The 19,231-nt window shown below is 40.9% G+C and overlaps 1 protein-coding gene across 21 annotated transcripts in view; it reads left to right on the top strand.

Moving 5' to 3' along the window:
• The window catches only part of ESRRG (estrogen related receptor gamma), a 657,282-nt gene that overhangs the window by 391,967 nt on the left and 246,084 nt on the right, over window positions 1–19,231 (top strand). Inside the window, exon 1 of one of the 21 annotated variants that reach the window (XM_002717508.6) lies at window positions 14,148–18,867. The exons of 18 other annotated variants lie outside the window; for them this stretch is intronic. In XM_002717508.6, coding sequence (XP_002717554.1) covers window positions 18,812–18,867 — 56 coding nt within the window. In that variant the 5' untranslated portion in view covers window positions 14,148–18,811. Of the gene's footprint in view, window positions 1–14,147; window positions 18,868–19,231 lie in introns of those variants that run through there. 2 more of the 21 variants (XM_051820576.3, XM_051820568.3) reach the window with 2 other exon arrangements.

Here is a 19,231-nt window from a genome sequence, read left to right as displayed (position 1 = left end):
TCTCCACTTTTGCAATTTGACAAAGAATGGAAGTGTTAAGAAATCATTTATTCATTTAACTGTACTTATGGAGTAACCACTGTAGGCAAAGTCCCATATTAAGGGTTTGGAGGGATATGGTACAGAACATCGAAGAAATATGTTTTAGAGTGGGAAGTATCACTATGCTCCTAAATCTGTATACATGAAAGACATAAAATTTATTCACCTCATATAAATTAAAAAATTGAAACAAAAAGGAGTATGCATTGGCCAAATAGTTCTTCATACAAGCTTATCTTCTGATACTTATCTTCTGATAAGTCTACTTGGACTGTTAAGGAATCTGGTAGTTTCTGTTCTCCAGGAACTTACTCTCCATTGGGAAAATATTCTGTTCTCTTCTGTTATTAAAAGCCATCTCATTTTGCCGTGAATGTTTGCTCCCCCAGGCTTTTGAGACCTAGCTCAGAAAACCTGCCTTCTTTCTCAAGTAGAATTGTTATATCCTTTTTCTAAAGATTTATTTATTTATTTAAAAGACAACGATTGAGATAATGAGAGAAAGAGAGTTCCTAACATCTGCTTGTTCACTTCCCAAATGCCTGAAGTAGCCCGCGCTGGGTCAGGCTGAAGCCAAGAGCCAGGAAGTCCATTCAGGTCAATCTTCTATGTGGGAGGCAAGGTCTCAAGAACTTGAGCCATCATCTCTGCCTTCTAGGCACATTAGCAGGAAGCTGGATAGGAAGTGAAATAGCTGGGACTCTTACCAGGTATTGCAAAATAGGATGAGGACATTCCAAGTGAAAGGATTAACCTAGTGCCCCGTAATGCCCACCCTAGTGAAGTCTTTTTCAAGGCTTTTGACTACTTTGTGAAGACACATCAATGTGAAGAGTGTGACAAATGCCTGGGCATTAAATAGATGGTAATGGGAATAGCTGGAGCAACAATCTGTAAATAGTAATGCATTCAGTCCATTCAGGTCAGGAAGAGATTGTAACCAGGTTGCTTGAAGCAGAATAGGGAGACGTATGCTAGGCAGAGCAGTTTGGGTCAGGTTGTGAACAGACCTGAATTTCAGGTTACAAAAATCTTGATTTTGTTCTATAGTAGTGGAAAATACAGGGTAAAGTGCTTTAGAACAACATATGGAATAGATTAGAAAAAAAGCAGAAGGAAGAGGGAGACCAGGAGGCCAAGGAAACCATTAGTTAGGAGATTCAGGCAGTTGGAACTTAATTTTAGGAACATAACAGGTGATTCAAAATCAGAATCAATAGGACTTAGAAACTGACAAATTCTTTTTCTCATCTATATATACAAAAGTCATAGTTTTTTTTTCAAAATACTTTTGGTACTTATAAATTGAAGCAAACCAGTTTGCTGTTATGATTTTTTTATTGTTTTTCATGTGTATACATTATTTTTTAAATAAAATGTTTTATCTTCAAACAGTATAAGATTTACAGAATAATTGTTAATATACAACAGAGTTGTCACATATCCTATACAAGGTTTCTCCTAATATGCACATCTTACATTGTATGGTACATTTATCCCAACTTATGAACCAATATTGATGCACTAACTTTATACTTTACTCAAATGTTCTTGCTTTTTCATCTGAAGTCCTGTTACCATCCCATGACCCCACATTACATTTAGTCATCCTGTCACCTCAGACTTCCCTTGGTTGTGACAGTTTCTCAGGTGGTACTTGTTTTTAATAACCTTGACAGTTCCGATGGGCACTGGTTACATATTTTGTAGTATGCCCTCTACTGGAATTCCTCTTACATTTTTCTCATGATATGATATAAGTACTGGCAGGAGGAAAATTGCAGAGGCAAAGTGTCCTCCTTACCACATCCTAACAAGGGTACCTATTATTACTAGGCTCATCTTGTATATTTACTGATCCAGTAATACTGAATCAGAAGTCATGTTTTCTGATGGCAAAAAAGTTACACAAATTAATCATTCTCATGCTAGTAACAATACTAAGCTCCGAAGACAAGTGCTGCGGTAGGTGTTGTGGGGAACATGCCACGAGGGATGCTGTCATCCCATATTGGAGCGCCTGGTTCAAGTCCTGGCAGCTCCACTCTTCTGATCCAGCTTCATACTAATGCCCCTGGGAGGCAGTAGATGATGCCCCAAGTATTTGGGTTCCTGCCACCCATGTGGGACCCAAATGAAGTTTCTGGTTCCTAAATTTGGCTTGGCCAACCTTGGATTTTTGGAGCATTTCGGGAGTGAACCAGTGGATAGAAGATTGAGATCTCTCTCTCTTTCTCTCCCCCTCTCCCTCTTTCTCTTTATGCCTTTCAACTAAATAAATCCTTTAAAAAAAAAAAAAAAAGGCAAATGCTTTGCTGTGCTTGTACTCATTCATTTATTTGACACACAGCTGTTGAATTTGTACTCTCTGTAGCGCCTTAGGCTGTGCGTTCCAAGCATTCAGAGATAGACAGCCCAGGATTCCTGCCTTCAAAGAGCTCACAGTTTAATGAGAAAGGTCAAAGTTCAGATAGGAAAACACAAAATGGTAGCAAGATAAGAGATGCCTCCAGAGAGGATCTTTCTGAATCTGCAGATGAAAAAGAGAAGTGTGTGTGTGTGTGTGTGTGTGTGTGTACATGTAGAGGGGTGATTCTGGGTAGTAGAATCCACATGTGTAGTGACATGAGATTGTCTCTGGCATAAAGAAACAATCCTTGTATACATCACACTGATCCTAAGAACTCTCAATTCTCTAGTAATGACTCTTCAGTTTAGACAACGTTCTGTTTTTCTATCCAATGCTATTTCAGGATCGTGATGACTCAATACTAGTTTTATTTGAGAATCAATTTCTTACATGATTAAAAAAATTTCAACTGAGAATTAACACTTTCACTTCTGCCCAAAGAAATAGTTAACTTGAGAGGTGGAAAAGCTATGGAATGTCAATACATATAAAACCACATTTTGATCATTGTGACATGGTAAATTCAAATCACTTGAATGAACATCAAGCTTCATACAGGGATGCCTCTGCCAGCAAATAATCTCCAGGGGTAAAGAAAATACAAGTAACAATTTGAACCCTTTAGCTTCTTGATAATTTTGCAGTTACTCTGCCAGTTATACAGAAAGGTTTGGAAAAAAACATTATTTCCCCAGAACCACCTAAAGCAGGGCTACTATTTTTTCCCCTTCTTTCTAATTCTTCTTCTTCTTCTTTTTTTTTTTTTAATGTGAGGCACGTTCCTTTGCAGGGCTTAGAAATCTCTCTAGTTCAACATTGAACAAAAAAGGCCTCCCCTAGTGCTCTTTTTGTCCGACTGATGAAGCTGTATAGAAATGTAAATGAAATATAAGCGGTGGTAGTGGCCAGGCGGTGTTGTGCTCCTCTCTTCCCCCGGCTCCCTTGTAAAAAAATTCTCTGATTTTGCTGTGTGTGTGCATCTCTTGTGTAAGGGCATTTAATTAGCTACAAGTTACAACAAAGACTTCTGAAAGGAAAATATATCTGGTGCAGATGCCTTTATTTTCATTCGGCCAAGAGCTCGGTTTTTAACTCCCTTATCAAGAGCTGCATGAACTGCCCAGACTAAATTGGGAACATCTCCACACTGTTTGACAAATAGATTTTTTTGTAAACTGATTTAGCCTTTTCATTGTTTGCATTTCATTATATAGCAGACTTCATGTCACAAAATCGGTATTCATTCAAAATAGAGAATTTACAGATAGGACTGTAGCCAGATAGAAAATATTGCTCAGGTCAGGGCTATTAAGCATAGAATAATAGCAAGTCAGTGATCCAAAGGGTCGTTCTTCACCCAGAAGAGGGTAACACGGTGGCAGCCAGAAGTCAGACTCAGGCCTTAAGATGTGTTGTGGCCACATTTGCAAGACAATCTGCAGGGAAGAGTGAATGAGGGAGTCTGGCAGAATGAATGTAGCAGGGACAGGTTTGCCCTATGCATCTTAAACCTCCTTCTCCTTAGGGACAGAGGTGGGAATTGTCACTGTTTAGATATGGCTTGGTCTGTCCTGAAACTTGCGTTGGGAGTGCCACGGCCCATATCGAAGAGCTGCCATTAGGAAACCGGATTCTGGAAACGGGTTGAATAATGAGAATGCCTTTCATTTTTCTTTTAAATTCTTTCAGGGGTGGGGAACCTTTTTATCTGCTAAGGGCCATGTGGATATTTAGGATATCATTTGTGGGCCCTACAAAATTATCAACTTAAAAATTAGTCTGCATTAGATGTATTGAATCCCACCTACAGTTGCCTTGGCAGGGCCATATCTGGCACCTAGGCCAGAGGGTCCCCATTCCTGGTAGAAGAATCACTGGGTCTCAAACTTGAATGTGTATCACAATGACCTGGGTGGGGTGGGGTGGGGTGGGGTGTGCAGGGGCGGGAGACTGCAGATCACAGATTGCTGGATCCCATCCCCAGCCTGAAATTTGCATCCTTACCAGATCTTTAGAGATACTCATGCTTCACTCTGAGAGCCACTGTTATAAACCATTTACCCCTCACTGGAGATCCCAATTACTCGCATTTTCAGAGTACCTATCAGTTAAATCCACTGGGCAATGGCTCTTGAAAGCTCTTCACTGATAGCTTCAAGTAGAGAGTCTGAATGAAAGAAGACCATTTGTATATAAGAACATTCCTTACTTGGTTTTATTATGAAATAAATAGAGCTATGATTCTATGACCTCTTATTCTCACCGCTCCAGGAATTCCTGCCTATTTCCCATCTCAGGCTGCATTTTAGGTCGGTTTAATGAATCTTTGGAGATTAGCTTTTTATGTACTTGGCCCTTAGTGCCAGGATTATTTATAAAAATGAAAGGATGCCGTTTTCCTCTCATGAGGGTTACAAGTATGGGGAGGACATCAAGAGCATTGGTTAGTGTGGATAAAAAAAGGATGCTAAGTCTTTGTCCCACAGGGAGCCTCCTCTGTCCTCCCCTTTGCCAAACTAAGGATTAAGGATAAGGTTTTTATTTTTTTATACTTCTTTATATTCAGAATCTTGCTTTTTAAAAAAAAGTTTCATTTATTTATTTTTTTATTTATTTCAAAGGCAGAGAGAGTGAAAGAGATTGAGTCCTCTTGCTGGTTCACTTCCTCAAATGCTTACAACAACCAGTGCTGAGCCAGACCACAACCAGGAGCTCAGAACTCAATCCATGTCTCCCTTGTGGGCAACAGGGACTCAAGTACCTGAGTCATCATCTGCTTGCCGCCTCCCAGGGTGTGCATTAGCAGGAAGCTGGATCAGAAGTAGAGACAGAACTCAATCCCAAGTGTCAACTTAATCACCGGGCCAAAGCTTCCTGGGATAATTTGGTTTTACTATGACTCTGTTCCTGATGATGAAACTGGAGACTTGGAATAAAGGTGAACTATGGAGATACTCTAGGGGCTGTGTTGCCACACTTGGGCATGTATCAGAATCCCCCTGGGGGCTTGTTAAAACAGACTGCTACCCCAGATTTTTAGAGTTTTGGAGTTGTGGGCTGCTGGGGTTGGGGCGGGGAGCGGAATTTGCATTGATAACCCACTTCCAACTGATGCAAGTTCTGGGATCAGCACTTTGAGGACCCTTGGGTCTCCAATCCCGTTCCCTGGTGATGAGTGGGACCGGCTGGCCCAGGTCACAGATGACAGGGAAGAACCATTCTTCCTACTACACCTTTCTTTTCTGGGCAAGATGGGAGGAATTCAGTGATTGTGTTTTCAAACTTACCCTAAAATTCAAGCTGTCTCTAATTTACAGAGATAAGTAATGTGGCAGTAACTGCCACTGGGGAATGTTCCATCCTGTCCTCCTGTTTCTCAAGTGGAGGTCATATTGTGACCCAGGAAAGCTACTGCTTCAGGAAATCACTGAGTTAACTGAGACCACATAGGGCCCCTAATATGTAGATTTATTTATGAGCATGATATTGGGTATTGAAAACTACTGACCCTCTGTTGCAGAGGTTCTCTCATGATGGCAGGATTTTGCCATCACTGTACCAACCCTATCTTAAGGAAAAGAAGAATACTGAAAAATGCATTCAACACGTTCTTATCCATGGGGCAGGAGTGCATTCAATGATATAGGTTTTATTTTCTGAGTAGCTAATTAAGAAAGAGTAACTGTATTGACTTCACTAAAATGTGGACAAGGTTTCTTCAGAGAAATCTTGAAATTTATATGCAAAAGGAAACCCCACAAATGTGAACAAATTTGTCAAAATCAGCAATTATTTCAGCTAATACTTATCAAGAGCCTAAGATGCATAGATTATGGTGTTGGGCACAGCACAGATAAGTAACTGCCTTCAAGAAGTTTACTAAATGAAATGCAGAGAGACCTTGAGATAAACCAGTTAGACTAGTTAGTGCAAAGCATTGTGGGACACAGAGGAGAGAGAGCCATTGATTGGGCCTGGGGGCACACGAGGAAGGTTTAGCATGGAAGGGACAGTGGAGGGTGTTCTGTCCACCCTGTGGACTGTGTTGCTGAATATTGTAGCTGACTAATGGGAGCCTGAATTACAGAGAGGAATACTTTCTGTGCAAATCTACATAGTTTATTTATAAATAATGTAACTTTGTTCTTTGTGACTAAGAGCACATGAATTAAGTCTGATAAAAATGAACTAAATGTTTACATTTGCTTTCTGTACAGTTCAGAATATTGATTGGGATTGAGTAATTGAATAGGTCTAACTGCTCAATCAGTGGGAATGAGGCCAGTGGTGGGACAGGACTTGGGCAGTACTGAAAAACTCTAACCTCAGAAAGAGCCCATTAAAGCTAATAATGTCTCGTTTAATCATCTGTACTAATAGAGGAAACAAAATGTGGCCTTGTTTCCTTCCAAGATCTTCTTAGCAATGACATACCCAGGCCCAAGAGTACCTGGCACTGTGCAACAAAAATCTCCTTAAATTGCATTCTGTAAACATTAGAGAGATGAAATAGAGTAATTCTGGAGAAAACACTGATGTTTATGAAGCTGTTATATTATATGGGTTGATCTTTTTTTTTTTAATTATGGAGGAAATCTTGGAAAAATCCCAGGCAAGTATACTAGTTTTTAAATTCAATTTTTTAAAAATTGGATTGTTACTCCTTCTGTCTTAACAAAACATGGTTTTGATCTTCCTTATGTCTCTGGGTTCCTTGACTTAGATATTCTAGAATTATGCAATGGTTGCATGATGGTAAAACTCGAGGAGGAGAAAGTCACTGGGGAGCTATCCCAAATCTTTCTGAGTAAAATCTGTGATAGAGAAGACAACTGAGACCTTAGGTTTCTTTTCTGTGCTCTAACTTCTTACCAGTGTTATACATGCTGAACCCAGAAGATTCATAAAGCACCTTGTAAAGCACACATCTAAAAGGGGTTTTCTGAGTAAGAGAGGAAGACCAGGAGATGTCAATGTTAGGAGCAGCTTTACTACATATCCTAAAGCCCAACCATTTGTTGATGGGGAAACATGTATGCTGGTGAAGTGTCTTTCAAAACAGATGCAGAAAGATTAATAGGAAACAGTTAGACATTAGGAGTAGAAAATATACGGAACTTGTAAAAATAAATAAACAACCAACCAATACATTCAGATCCTAATTTTGCTTTATTATATCAGAGCATCTTTTGTGCAGTGAATTAAACACTTTGAACCTCAGTTTTGTCATCGATGAAATAGCGACTGGGGCCAGCATTTGGTACAGCAGTTAAGCCTCCTGTTGGGACACCTGTATCCAGTATGGGCCTCGCCTGTTAGAGTACCCGGTGTCAAGTCCCTGCTCTGCTTCTAGTTCCAGCTTCCTGCTAATGCGTACAGGCATGGCCCAAGTAGTTGGGTCTCTGCCAGCCACACAGGAGATGCAGACTGACTTCCAGATTTCTGGCTTATTCTTGGCTCAGCCCGGGCTGTTATTGGCATTTGAGAAGTGAACCAGGAAATGGAAGATCTCTTCTGTCTCTGTCTCTCTGCCTTTCAAACAAGTTAAAATTTAAGAAAACAAAATGTTTAAAAACATAAAATGAAGAGAATGATAATATAGCCTCTGTCCACCACATAGGGTTATGGTGGGAACAAAAGAAGCATTTGTTAATATTAAATTATAGCAAAAATAATTAGATATTTTACTTACTATAATTTTTAAAGTTCTAACAATCAAACTTCTCTACCAGGAAATACATATATATATATATTATATAATTATATATTTAAGATTTATTTATGTATTTAAAAGGCAGAGTTACAGAGAGAGAGAGAGAGAGAGAGAGGGGTCTATCTATCTGCTGGTTTTCTCCCCAAATGACCATAATGGTCAGGGCTGGGCTGGGTTAAAGCCCAGGAGCCAAGAGCTTTTGTTCCAATTCCCTCTGCCCCACCACCATTCCTGTCATTTTAAGCTGCCAGGGGAAGGAGGAAAAATTCTTTCGCGTCTTTCTCTTTTGTACCCAAAGTGTGGTTTTCTAGAAATAATATTTGATTCTCTTGAATGTGAGGTGTTCTCATCAGGATCTTGCTCTTGGAGCGAAACAAACTGTACAGGACTTAGATAAAGAATTTCAGGGAGCAGAGTATAGAACAGCCTGAAGGCAAGAACTTGGTCTTTTTAATTAATTCCCTTCTCTCCCCCCCCACCCAGAAAAAGTGAAATCTGCCTCCTTCCTGAAGCATTCAGCACCTTGTTGACGTTGGAGCCATGTGGCCATTCCTCACAGGGTCCCTGTCAACATTTAGCCAAAGAAATCTTTATGCAACGAGATGCTCCTAAAATCTGTCATGTAGAAATTTTTATGTTGGACTAAAGAACCATTTTGGAATGCTTTTATAAAAAAGAATTTGGTGGCCAGCACCGCAGCTCAATAGGCTAATCCTCCGCCTGCAGCGCCTGCACCCTGGGTTCTAGTCCCAGTTGGGGCGCTGGATTCTGTCCTGGTTGCTCCTCTTCCAGTCCAGCTCTCTGCTGTGGCCCGGGAGTGCAGTGGAGGATGGCTCAGGTCCTTGGGCCCTGCACCCAAATGGGAGACCAGGAGAAGCACCTGGTTCCTGCCTTCAGATCAACGCGGTGCGCTGGCGGCAGCAGCTATTGGAGGGTGAACCAATGGAAAAGGAAGACCTTTCTCTCTCTGTCTCTGTCTCTCTCTCTTTCACTGTCTAACTTTGCCTGTCAAAAAAAAAAAAAAAAAAAAAAGAATTTGGTTTCAGGACATATCTGGGCTTGTGATTAAAAAAAAATATTTAGGGGCCGGTGTTGTGGTACAGTGGGTTAAGCCATTGCCTTGCAACACCAGCATCCCATATGGGCACCAGTTCAAGTACTGGCTTCTCCCTTCTGATCTTGCTCCCTGCTAACGTGTCTGAGAAAGTAGCAGAAGATTCGCCTGACTGCTTGGACCCCTGCACCCATATGGGAGATCTGTAAGGAGTTCCTGGCTCCTGACTTCTGTTTGGCCCAGCCCCAGCCATTGTAGCCATTTTATGAATGAACCAGAGGATGGAAAATATCTCTCTCCTCCCTCTCTCCTCCTGTCCCCACAATGGCTTTTTGAAAAAATTATTTATTTATTTATTTATTTCAGAGACAGAGCTTCTACTGGCTAGTTCACTCCCAAAATGGCTACAATAACCAGGGCTAGAACAAAATATATGTCTCCTGTGTGGGACCCAACTATTTGAGCCATTGCCAGGCCTTCAGAGACTGCATTGGTAGAAAGTGGGAGTCAGGGACAAGAGCCAGCCATTGGTCTCAGAGTCTCCAATATGGTACATGGGTATCTCAACCAGTAGGCCACACACCCTCCCCGGGAGACTGCGATTTTTTTTTTTCAGTTGTACAACTTTAATCAGCAGTTAGTTCTCACCCATGCTAGCCGTAGATTTCTCCAAGTGGTGACAGCTACGTGGGTAACCAAAGTGTAGAGCCTGTTTGGCGGATCTGCTTCCTCAATACGTTCTTCTGGACAATCTCACTGCATGTGGTATTGGATGTTCCTTATTCCTTGGGCCCAGACAGTTTTGTTGAGCATGGTTTCCATGCCTTCATTTGGAGGCCCTCTTTTTTTTTTTTTTTTCTTTTTTTTGACAGGCAGAGTGGACAGTGAGAGAGACAGAGAGAAAGGTTTTCCTTTGCCGTTGGTTCACCCTCTAATGGCCGCCATGGCCAGCGTGCTGCAGCTGGTGCACCGTGCTGATCCAAAGGCAGGAGCCAGGTGCTTCTCCTGGTCTCCCATGGGGTGCATGGCCCAAGCACTTGGGCCATTCTCCACTGCACTCCCAGGCCACAGCAGAGAGCTGGCCTGGAAGAGGGGCAACCGGGACAGCATCCGGCACCCTGACCGGGACTAGAACCCAGGGTGTAGGCACTGCAGGTGGAGGATTAGCCTATTGAGCCATGGCGCCAGCCTGGAGGCCCTCTTTCATTGCAGACTTCTGGATCTTTCTGAGTGCCCAAGGAGCACGTTTCTTAAAGCCCACTCTATGGATGTGTTGATGTTAGACTTGGCTCACCACCTCGTTGATGACAGAACAGCCCTTCTTCTTCTCACCACCCTTCTTTGTGGGAGCTATTTTGTAAAGCCCCAGTTGGAACGGAAAGTGGGACAGTGATTTTAAATGCATTTGCTATCAGGTTAAATGGGAACAAAACAATGTGTCTGTGTTGCCCTGGTAAGAGCTGTGCTTTTAGGTCTTGATATGGCAAGCTTTGCTTGTTGGCTTTCATGTCAATAAAAATGTTTTTCTTGATCCAATACTTAGTTAATATACTATGTGGAAAACATAGAAAAATAGAAAGGAGAAGAAGAAAGCAATGACTCCAAATTGCTCATGCTTGGCTATGAGAGGGATAAGTAGTGAGGAAGTGCTGGAACCACTTAGTCTAAACAGCAGACCTTGTCCCCACATTCTTCTTCCAACCTCCTTGCTCTCCACTTACCTTTGTTTCAATTACTTATCTTTTAGAGCCTTCCTCTATGACTTCAAGAATCTGACTGAACCATCTTTGTAAATTTGGTAGCCTCCCTTCAAGTGAGCAGTAGTACACTGAGTCAAAGCATTGATCATTAGTTCATACATTCATTCACTCATCCAAAGACATATTCATGTTACTGGCCCTGGAAACACCATCAGACCTGGCCCATTTCCACAGATATACTAGGAGAGGGGTTGGAATGGAGCAAGGACAGGCTGTTTTATAACAATTGAGTCTTTAAAGGAAAAGATAGTCAAAATGTGTGTATAAAAGTACAGCTGATTAACCAGGAGAAGAGAGAGAATTTATTTCTACTAGCTCATCCCCACTTGCTTTTAAATGTGACACATTTCTTTGACTATTTCTAAGCTTTTGTTGAAAATAGAGTACAATACAGTATACGCTGGGTATTTACCTCTTCAGTTCTGATGTCCCTTGGCTCTCACTGGGACCTTTTTCCTTAGAGGGCTCTGATCTCAGTTGGAGTTCTATGCCCTTGGTATATTGTCAACAATTGTGAGATTAACATTAGTAGCTTGTTACTAACTAAGCACTGCAAAGGGGAGAAATGTAATCTTTCTAATATGAGCTTTCCTACCACCTAGGTGTGTAACCTGGGCTAAGGCTCTTACCCATTCTGAGCCTTATTTTCTGCACCTGTAAGAGAACCAAGTTGGATCCATAATCCCCTCGGTCTTTCCTCGCCTGTAATTCCCCATTGCCCAGACTTTCTGTTCTGCCATAGATTAGTGGTCATTCAATGTAACAAGAGAAAGCCTTGTGAAGAAATTGAGTTCTTGAGATATCTGATCAAAAGAGTTCCTGGGTGAATGAGCTTGTGCTTGAGATAGTAATAAAATCAACAGCATTATTGACTGAATGGTTAGGGTAGAGGGATGTGGAAGAAGTCCCTTAAAGGAAGAGAAAAAGAGCATGAGCAATTTCTCTCTCCACTTCTTTCTCGTAAACAATATCCAATTGAATTCTTAGGAGAGTCAGCAGAATCAGTTAAGTTTCCTAAGTCCGTCTTCCTCATCCCCATGCACAAAACATGGTGATAGCTTTAAGGGGAACAACTCTTATTATTCCCTCTCGTTGCATTGAGCCAGCATCTATTTGGCAGGTTAGCCAGCAATTCAAAATTCTTATAGTAAATGTTAATGGCATCATTGCTGGAGAAATAGTTGTACCTTGTTTTCTTTTCTATAGTAAGTATTTTGAACCCCCGGTCAAGGAAGAAGGCCAACTGAACTGCAATGCCATTCTTTCCTATCTCTTCTTTCAGTTAGTGAGATTTAAAATAATATGGCTGATGTGTATGGAAGGGTCACTATGTGTAGGACCAGAATAAAATTTAGTAACCAAACTGAAGCAAAAGAAGGGGAAACTGGAAATTATTAGGCTAGGACACGTGGCATAAGACAGAATGTCCTTAGCCTTCTGGGTCATAATGTTCCTGTTCAACGATGACCAGACAACAATGCTAAATTGGTATAGCTTGTTTAATTCCCAATACAAGTCTACAAGACTGTGACTGTTTTTTCCATTTAACAGCTGAATTAACTGAGACTTAGGTTGGTGAAGTGACTCCAGTCCAGTCTCACCCCTGGTTATTGGAATCTGAGCCCAAGTCATGAGCAAGCTGCAACCTCTTGTTGTAAGCCTGTCTGTAGGCCTCTGACTTCTGCCAGGTATGACACATACACACCCCTAACTGATTGCCCTTGCTTCTGGGAAGCAGATTTTTATCAAATATATTAATTTATAAAAAGGAACCTTAGGGGCCAATGCTATGGCATAGCAGGTAAAGCTACTACCTGTGGTGCTAGCATCGCATATGGTGCTGGTTCGAGTCTCAGCGGCTTCACTTCCAATCCAGTTCCCTGCTAGCACTCCTGGGAGGGCAGCAGAAGATGGCACAAGTTGTTGGCCCCTTGCACCCACATGGGAGACCCAGATGAAGCTCCTGGCTTCAGACTGGCCCGGCTCTGCCATTGCAGCCTCTGGGGAGTGAACCGACAGATGGAGGACCTCTCTCTCTCTGTCTCTCCTTCTGTCTGTCTGTGACTCTACCTTTCAAGTAAATGAATGAGTCCTTAAAAAAAATCTTAGAAATATATCAATGAGTTCTAACATCCAAAAGGTGCAATAACCTTTTTAAACCTGTTTATGTGGATACTAGCTGTTAATATCTCATTGTTTTTTCAACTGCTCCTTTGAAAGTCTTGACAGAAAGGTTAGCAAAAGCAATAGGAAAAGAGACCTTTCCAATTGTAGTGAACACTCAATTTTATATATATATTATTTATATATATATAGAATATATATATATATAGAGAGAGAGAGAGAGAGAGAGCACCTAAATAGATGTTGAATGGGGTGGCTAAAATGGGTAATTTGATCATTTTCCTGGGATAAAGCAGATATTGCTTCTTCTGAAATCTTTGTGTTTGTTCCACTTTCTCCTCCTCAATCTCCACTGTGGCCCTGCCTTCCTCCCAGAGCTAAGCTCCCCTTTATTTTGGACCACACTATCACACACATGATTGAGTCAACAATTTATGGCTTTTAAAAATAGGGATTTCGTCCTCTCTTAGGTTTATTGTTTATCATAATCATCTTTCAAGTGAAAAGGCTAATTTACTCTTTCTATAGGAATATTTTAAGCTTGATTATCATAATATTACCGCTGCCTGAAAAGGTCTAAAACGGGACATTGACCTTGAATGTTTTCTGCATTTAGCTTGCAGTGCTTAACATTCAGGAAAGAATATGACTGCAACTCATTTATTAATGTATAATCTCAAAATGTTAACTATTGCTCTGTAAATACATGCCACACAGATTATAGAAACCTTGTAGGACGCCATAAAACACACTTGATATTATACTAGGATGAGGATGTTAGAAATACAACATAACTGAAGTCAGTTGTCCCATTGGAGCTACTGTAGTTTGTAATTTAATTTTTACTGACATTTCACCATGTATATTATTAGCTTGACAAAATGAAAGTGAAATAATCCTGAATTAATTAAACAGGAGCCGAATTGCTTCTCTTAGTTTTTCTGTCACTGATTATTTATTCTTCCACTTTCACAAAAACACCGGGAAACGAGTTTGGTGTATTATGGAGGAGAGCCGATTGCTCCCCAGGGAATGGGCTTTTTTTTTTTTTTTTTTTTGAGACTCCATAATTTGGGAATGGGATGGATTTATAGGACAAGCGCTGTATCAAAAGGAAAGATTTTTATTAGTGCTTCTGTGGAAGTGATCACTTTCAGTAGAAATGATTGCTTCTTGCCAATGGAGACAATAATTTAAATATCAAAGCCTGTGCCCTAGAAATGAAAGGCAACAGAAAATGAGGTATGATGAATTGATAGAGGGTTGGTGGTAATACAAAGTAGCCACCCTGACTTCCAAAGAAGTCTGCCTGTGCTCAGTGGGAAAGGTATGTTCCTAAGTAGGTTTATGGCCCAGCAGAAATTCCAGTTTGCAGATGAGGAGACAGGGGACTAGAAAGCGAGGAGCCCAGGCCACAAAGGCTGGCATCTGGCCCTTTTCACCTGTGCTGTAAGGTTTTTTTTCTTAGCGACTGAACGATGGGTTTCCCCTCGGAGTGAAACGCATTAGATTGAAGCAGTCCTGGCTTGCTTTCTGTAGTAAGATAACACTACACAGGATATATCAAAGACATCAGACAGTGGTTCAAAAAATTCAACAGCGTTTCAAAAGTTTGATGATCTTGAGGAAAAATCTGGAAGGCAGATTTACAAGGCAATTTAAACCTCAGAATTTTTAAAAACTGGCTTAGTTTTAAAGTGTTCAGCAAATAGCCAATGTGCAGTAGGGGAGGGAACTTCAAAAAGTTCATGGAAATTGACTTAAAAGATAAGTTTATTTTGGTACAAAAATATTTGAAATTCAGGCATTTTTTTTCTTGTAATAAGTATTTTCCAAGAATTTTTTTGAAGACCTCCTTACAAAATCTAAATCTGCTTCAAAAATGACTATAGTAAGCTTAAAATATTTTAATATGGATTAGTTTTCTTAATTTTCAGAAAAGGAGCATGAGAGCTATAAAGAGCTAATAGTTTGCAGTCATAGCAACTCTTAGCATTTCACACCACTTTGTGTAGTAACATAAAAATTCATTGCTAGTATGTTTTAGGCAATGATTCTGACTAACATACTGTAAGATGCATAGTATGTGCAACTCCTAGGAATCTACCTTTTGTTTCACTTGAGTTTTGCTGTGGCCGCTCCTTTCTTTCAAGTGGAAATGAAGTGCACTATCTCTTTGTATCTGTGCCTTACCTGGGAACTGAGAAGAAGTTGTTCAGATACTTGTGACTGCATTGTTTAGGGAAGAGAGTGAAACTATGTCTAGCCTGAGGGTCTGATGCATGATAGACTGATAGTAACTAATCTACTAATATTCTTTTTGAACCAGTCAAAAGAAGTTCTTTTGTTTGATTCCATTTTTCCTGATTTGGGTAGACTCCTTGTGGTAAGATTGTGAAGTGTATGGACATTTAGCAATATGAGCTTATTCTAGTCTGTTTATCTTTTTGATTGCTTTTTTCCCCCCCAAATCCTCTGTAGTTGAATTTCTTGAAGGCTGAAGCTCAATATGACTTGTGCTGGCTTTCTTTTCCTAGGAGTCTCTATTCCTTTCTCTTTCAAGGTGAGGAACTTCTGTGATTAAGGAAGGTTCTTGAGATACTGTGCTGTGTGTTTATGAAATATTCTTGAAGCTGTCTCGAAAGTTCAGTGTAGTGGATATTATTTTAAATTTTAAATTGGTTAAACTGGATTCAGGATTGTACGTGTAATCTTAGGCCCTTGACTTGTACAGGTGACATTTTGATCCCTGGGGGAAAAATCCCGTTCTACAAATCTAACGCACTTCTGGTCGTTGAGAAAGCGGCAGGCTCAGTGAACACGGCACCTTCGGAGATGAAATATGGTCAGCGGAAGATCAGTGGGGGCGGCACTGTACAAGTGCGTACATGTGTCTCTGGGCACAGAAGAAAGACGCGTGCATGAATATGAGTCTAAATATGTTTAAAAATACACACCGAGGAAATCAAATGAGTCGCAGTAAAGGCAAAAATACCCTGAAAAGGAAATAAGAAAATTCTGGGGAATAAAATATCGCCTCTATAAAATATGATGACTTAAGGCCATCAGTAAATAATTGACTACAAATCTTGCCTTTAAACAGCCATTTCAAAGGAGGAATAGCCAGGTTCTGTCACAGCATGATAATGCAAAGAGACTGAATACAATACGAGATTCTTCCGCACAGGTACAAGATCGGAGTGCATGCGTTGAGTCCATTAAGATATGTTGAGTACATTAAATAATTTTTTTATCATTTTAAGAAATTATGCTGGACAAAAATAAGAGATTTTTTTGGTATATCTTTTTTAAAAATGTACAATTACGTTTATTAATTACCTTGAAGATTTTAGTGTATTCAGAAATCAAGAGGAACAGGAAACAAAGATGTTTTTCTGTTGAATGCAGTATTAGCTTCCACATTTCTCTGTATTTTAGAAAAGTCATGCTTCTTTTTCAAAATGCCTTTTTATTTATTTTTGAAATTGTCAAAGAATTACATGTCTCCTTTTCGATTGAATACACAGATCTTTTTCTTCCCCCACCCCGAGTGTCTGCAGAATGCTTGGATTTTCTTCTGCATCTCCAAGCTCTTTTAATTCACTGCTCACAACCAAATTTACATCTTAATTGCAGAGTTCACATTTAACAATATAGACAGCATAATGCTACTGGTAATTAAGCTTTTACTACCTGCTTTTATACAGTATTCTCAAGCACAGTTTTAGCTATGTGAGTTGGGATCTAGAAACTTGTCTGCATTTAGACCACAAATAAAAGGAAATCGGGCCCGTATCTTAGATATAGCTAAGTGCATGGCAGGGAAATGGCTTTCTTCTGGGTGGGGGGGGATCCAATCATGTCTGTCATTTTTATATTCTGAATGTTATTGTGGCTGTCTTATTTTAGTGTTTTGTTTTATAAAGACCTCAAAAATTGGAGAGGTTTGCAAGATTTGAGTTCTGATTTAATTTCTGAACTAATTAATTTTGATCTCAAAGGTTATACTATTTCTATTATGTCCTGCCTGAGACTGAAGGCGCAAAAGGTGGTAAGCAGTAGAGCTGAATTATATAAAAATTGTGGGTCTTCAATGTCCTGTAAGGTAGCAGTTATCTCTCTGCCATAAATAGCTGGTATCTATTGCATTGGCTATATATGTGTGTGTGTGTGTGTGTGTATAAACACTTACAGTTTAAAATATGACTTCAGCATGCTCTTTGTTACATAGAAATTAAAAATATGCTATATGGTATCATAGGAGGAAAAACACCTCTCTCTTCTTATAGCCTCTTGGTTTTTTGGAACACTTTTGATTGGGAATTTTTAGTTCTGTAAATTATTATCTGCTTAGAACTAGTGCTTATAGTGGCCAGAGTGTGCAAGGGCTTACAAAAGTTATCTGAGCAAATTTTCTTTAAGCATGCACAAAGCATTAGGTATAGAAACAAATATGTACACTGCATTTTATTTGAAGCTGGCATTTGGAGTAAAATCATATACATTTGTATATATCTCTGAGTTTGGAAGCTTGTATTAAGTACACAATTAAGAACACTTTGAGTGCACTGTTTAGAAATGTTCTCCCTACCAAAAATACAGTCTTTAATTTGGTCCGAATGCACTGAGAGATTTAATGTTGTATTTACCCCACAGCCCTCAGTCCGCCCGCCTCTGAGGAACCAACTCCTCTTGCACTTGCAACTCCTCTTGCACTCGCTTTGAAAAGCTCCGTATTGTGTATCTCCTCCTAGAGAGAGGAGCAGATCTAGAGACGGCTGCACGTAGAATTTACATAGGCGGTCTCTCAAATTGCAGGGAAGCCCTGTTTCCTCTTCTGTAGTTTGTGTAAAACTGCATTGAGAGGACGCTCCCAGTTCACACGCTTCAACGATGTAGAAGAATGTCTTTTATGTTTAAAACGCCCGGTACACACCAGGACAGCAGGAAGAGACGGGAGTTAGCAATACACGAGAAAGTACAGCACCCGAGAAGCCGCAGCCCCCAGGGGAAAAAAAACAGAGACAGGGCAGGACAAACTTAATGCTCTACCTTCGGCAGAATCCTTTCCCAAATTAACTGAGAGTCTGCGTGAGTTCTTCTTTTCAAGGCAACATAGATCTTAGAAACCCCAGGCAAATGACTCCAGTGCTTAGAGAGTTAAGTTAGTTCTGTTTCTTTTGTAGTGACAGAGAGGAGGGAGGGGGGAGGAGAGCGAGAGAGAGAGAAGAGCGAGAGAGAAGAGCGAGAGAGAAGAGCGAGAGTGCGGGAGGAGAGAGCGAGTGAGCGAGCGAGCGCGCCCGCACTCGCTCCTGGGAGCCTTGCAATCGCTCACTGCTCTCGTCCCCGCTCCCTTCCCGCTGCCCGCGCTCGGCCCGCAGCCCCCTCCGCCGCTCTGCACCCGCTCTACCTGCGTGGTTCCTCTCGCTCCGAGCAGCCTCGCGTCGCCTCCCTCCTGATTGGGCAGAGGCCCCCCAATCGGCTGCGCGCCTGGGCCGGTGGGACTGCATATGTAAAGCCCTACTTCATATTAATAAGCTCCAATCGGGGCTTTAAGTCCTTGATTAGGAGAGTGTGAGAGCTTTGGTCCCAACTGGCTGTGCCTCTCGGCTTGTCACTAGGAGAACATTTGTGTTAATTGCACTGTGCTCTGTCAAGGAAACTTTGATTTATAGCTGGGCTACACAAATAATGGTTGCCGGTCGCACATGGATTCGGTAGAACTTTGCCTTCCTGAATCTTTTTCCCTGCACTACGAGGAAGAGTAGGTACCTTTTTCTTTCCCTTTTTCAACTCGGCGTGGGGGTGCGTGTGCGGGGGTGGACAGGATGTGGCGTCGCTCCCCGGTTCAGGTAATGCCCTGGGTGTTTTGTGTGCACGAGTGCCTGTTTGTGTCTGTCTTGTGCCTTTTGTGTGGAGAGTGATCTCCTAATTCAGGAAGTGGAGAATTGTTGTCTGACTACAATGTTACCTTTGAGGCGCAAGGCTCAGTGACTGTCAGTAAAACAGCTGTGTGACAGTCACTTCTTATTCAGGTGCTAAGAATAGGCACTTGGCACAAATGCTTAGTGAACTGTTAAAATGCATCTTTTACCAGGATCCATTTTCTCAAGGAAAGATGTTTTAAA

The sequence above is a fragment of the Oryctolagus cuniculus genome, chromosome 13 (assembly GCF_051225735.1).
Source record: "Oryctolagus cuniculus isolate XC-2025 breed Fujian yellow rabbit chromosome 13, ASM5122573v1, whole genome shotgun sequence".
Classification (NCBI taxonomy): domain Eukaryota; kingdom Metazoa; phylum Chordata; class Mammalia; order Lagomorpha; family Leporidae; genus Oryctolagus; species Oryctolagus cuniculus.
The sequence above is the reverse complement of the archived record's forward strand: the minus strand, read 5'-3'. Positions and strand labels throughout refer to the sequence as shown.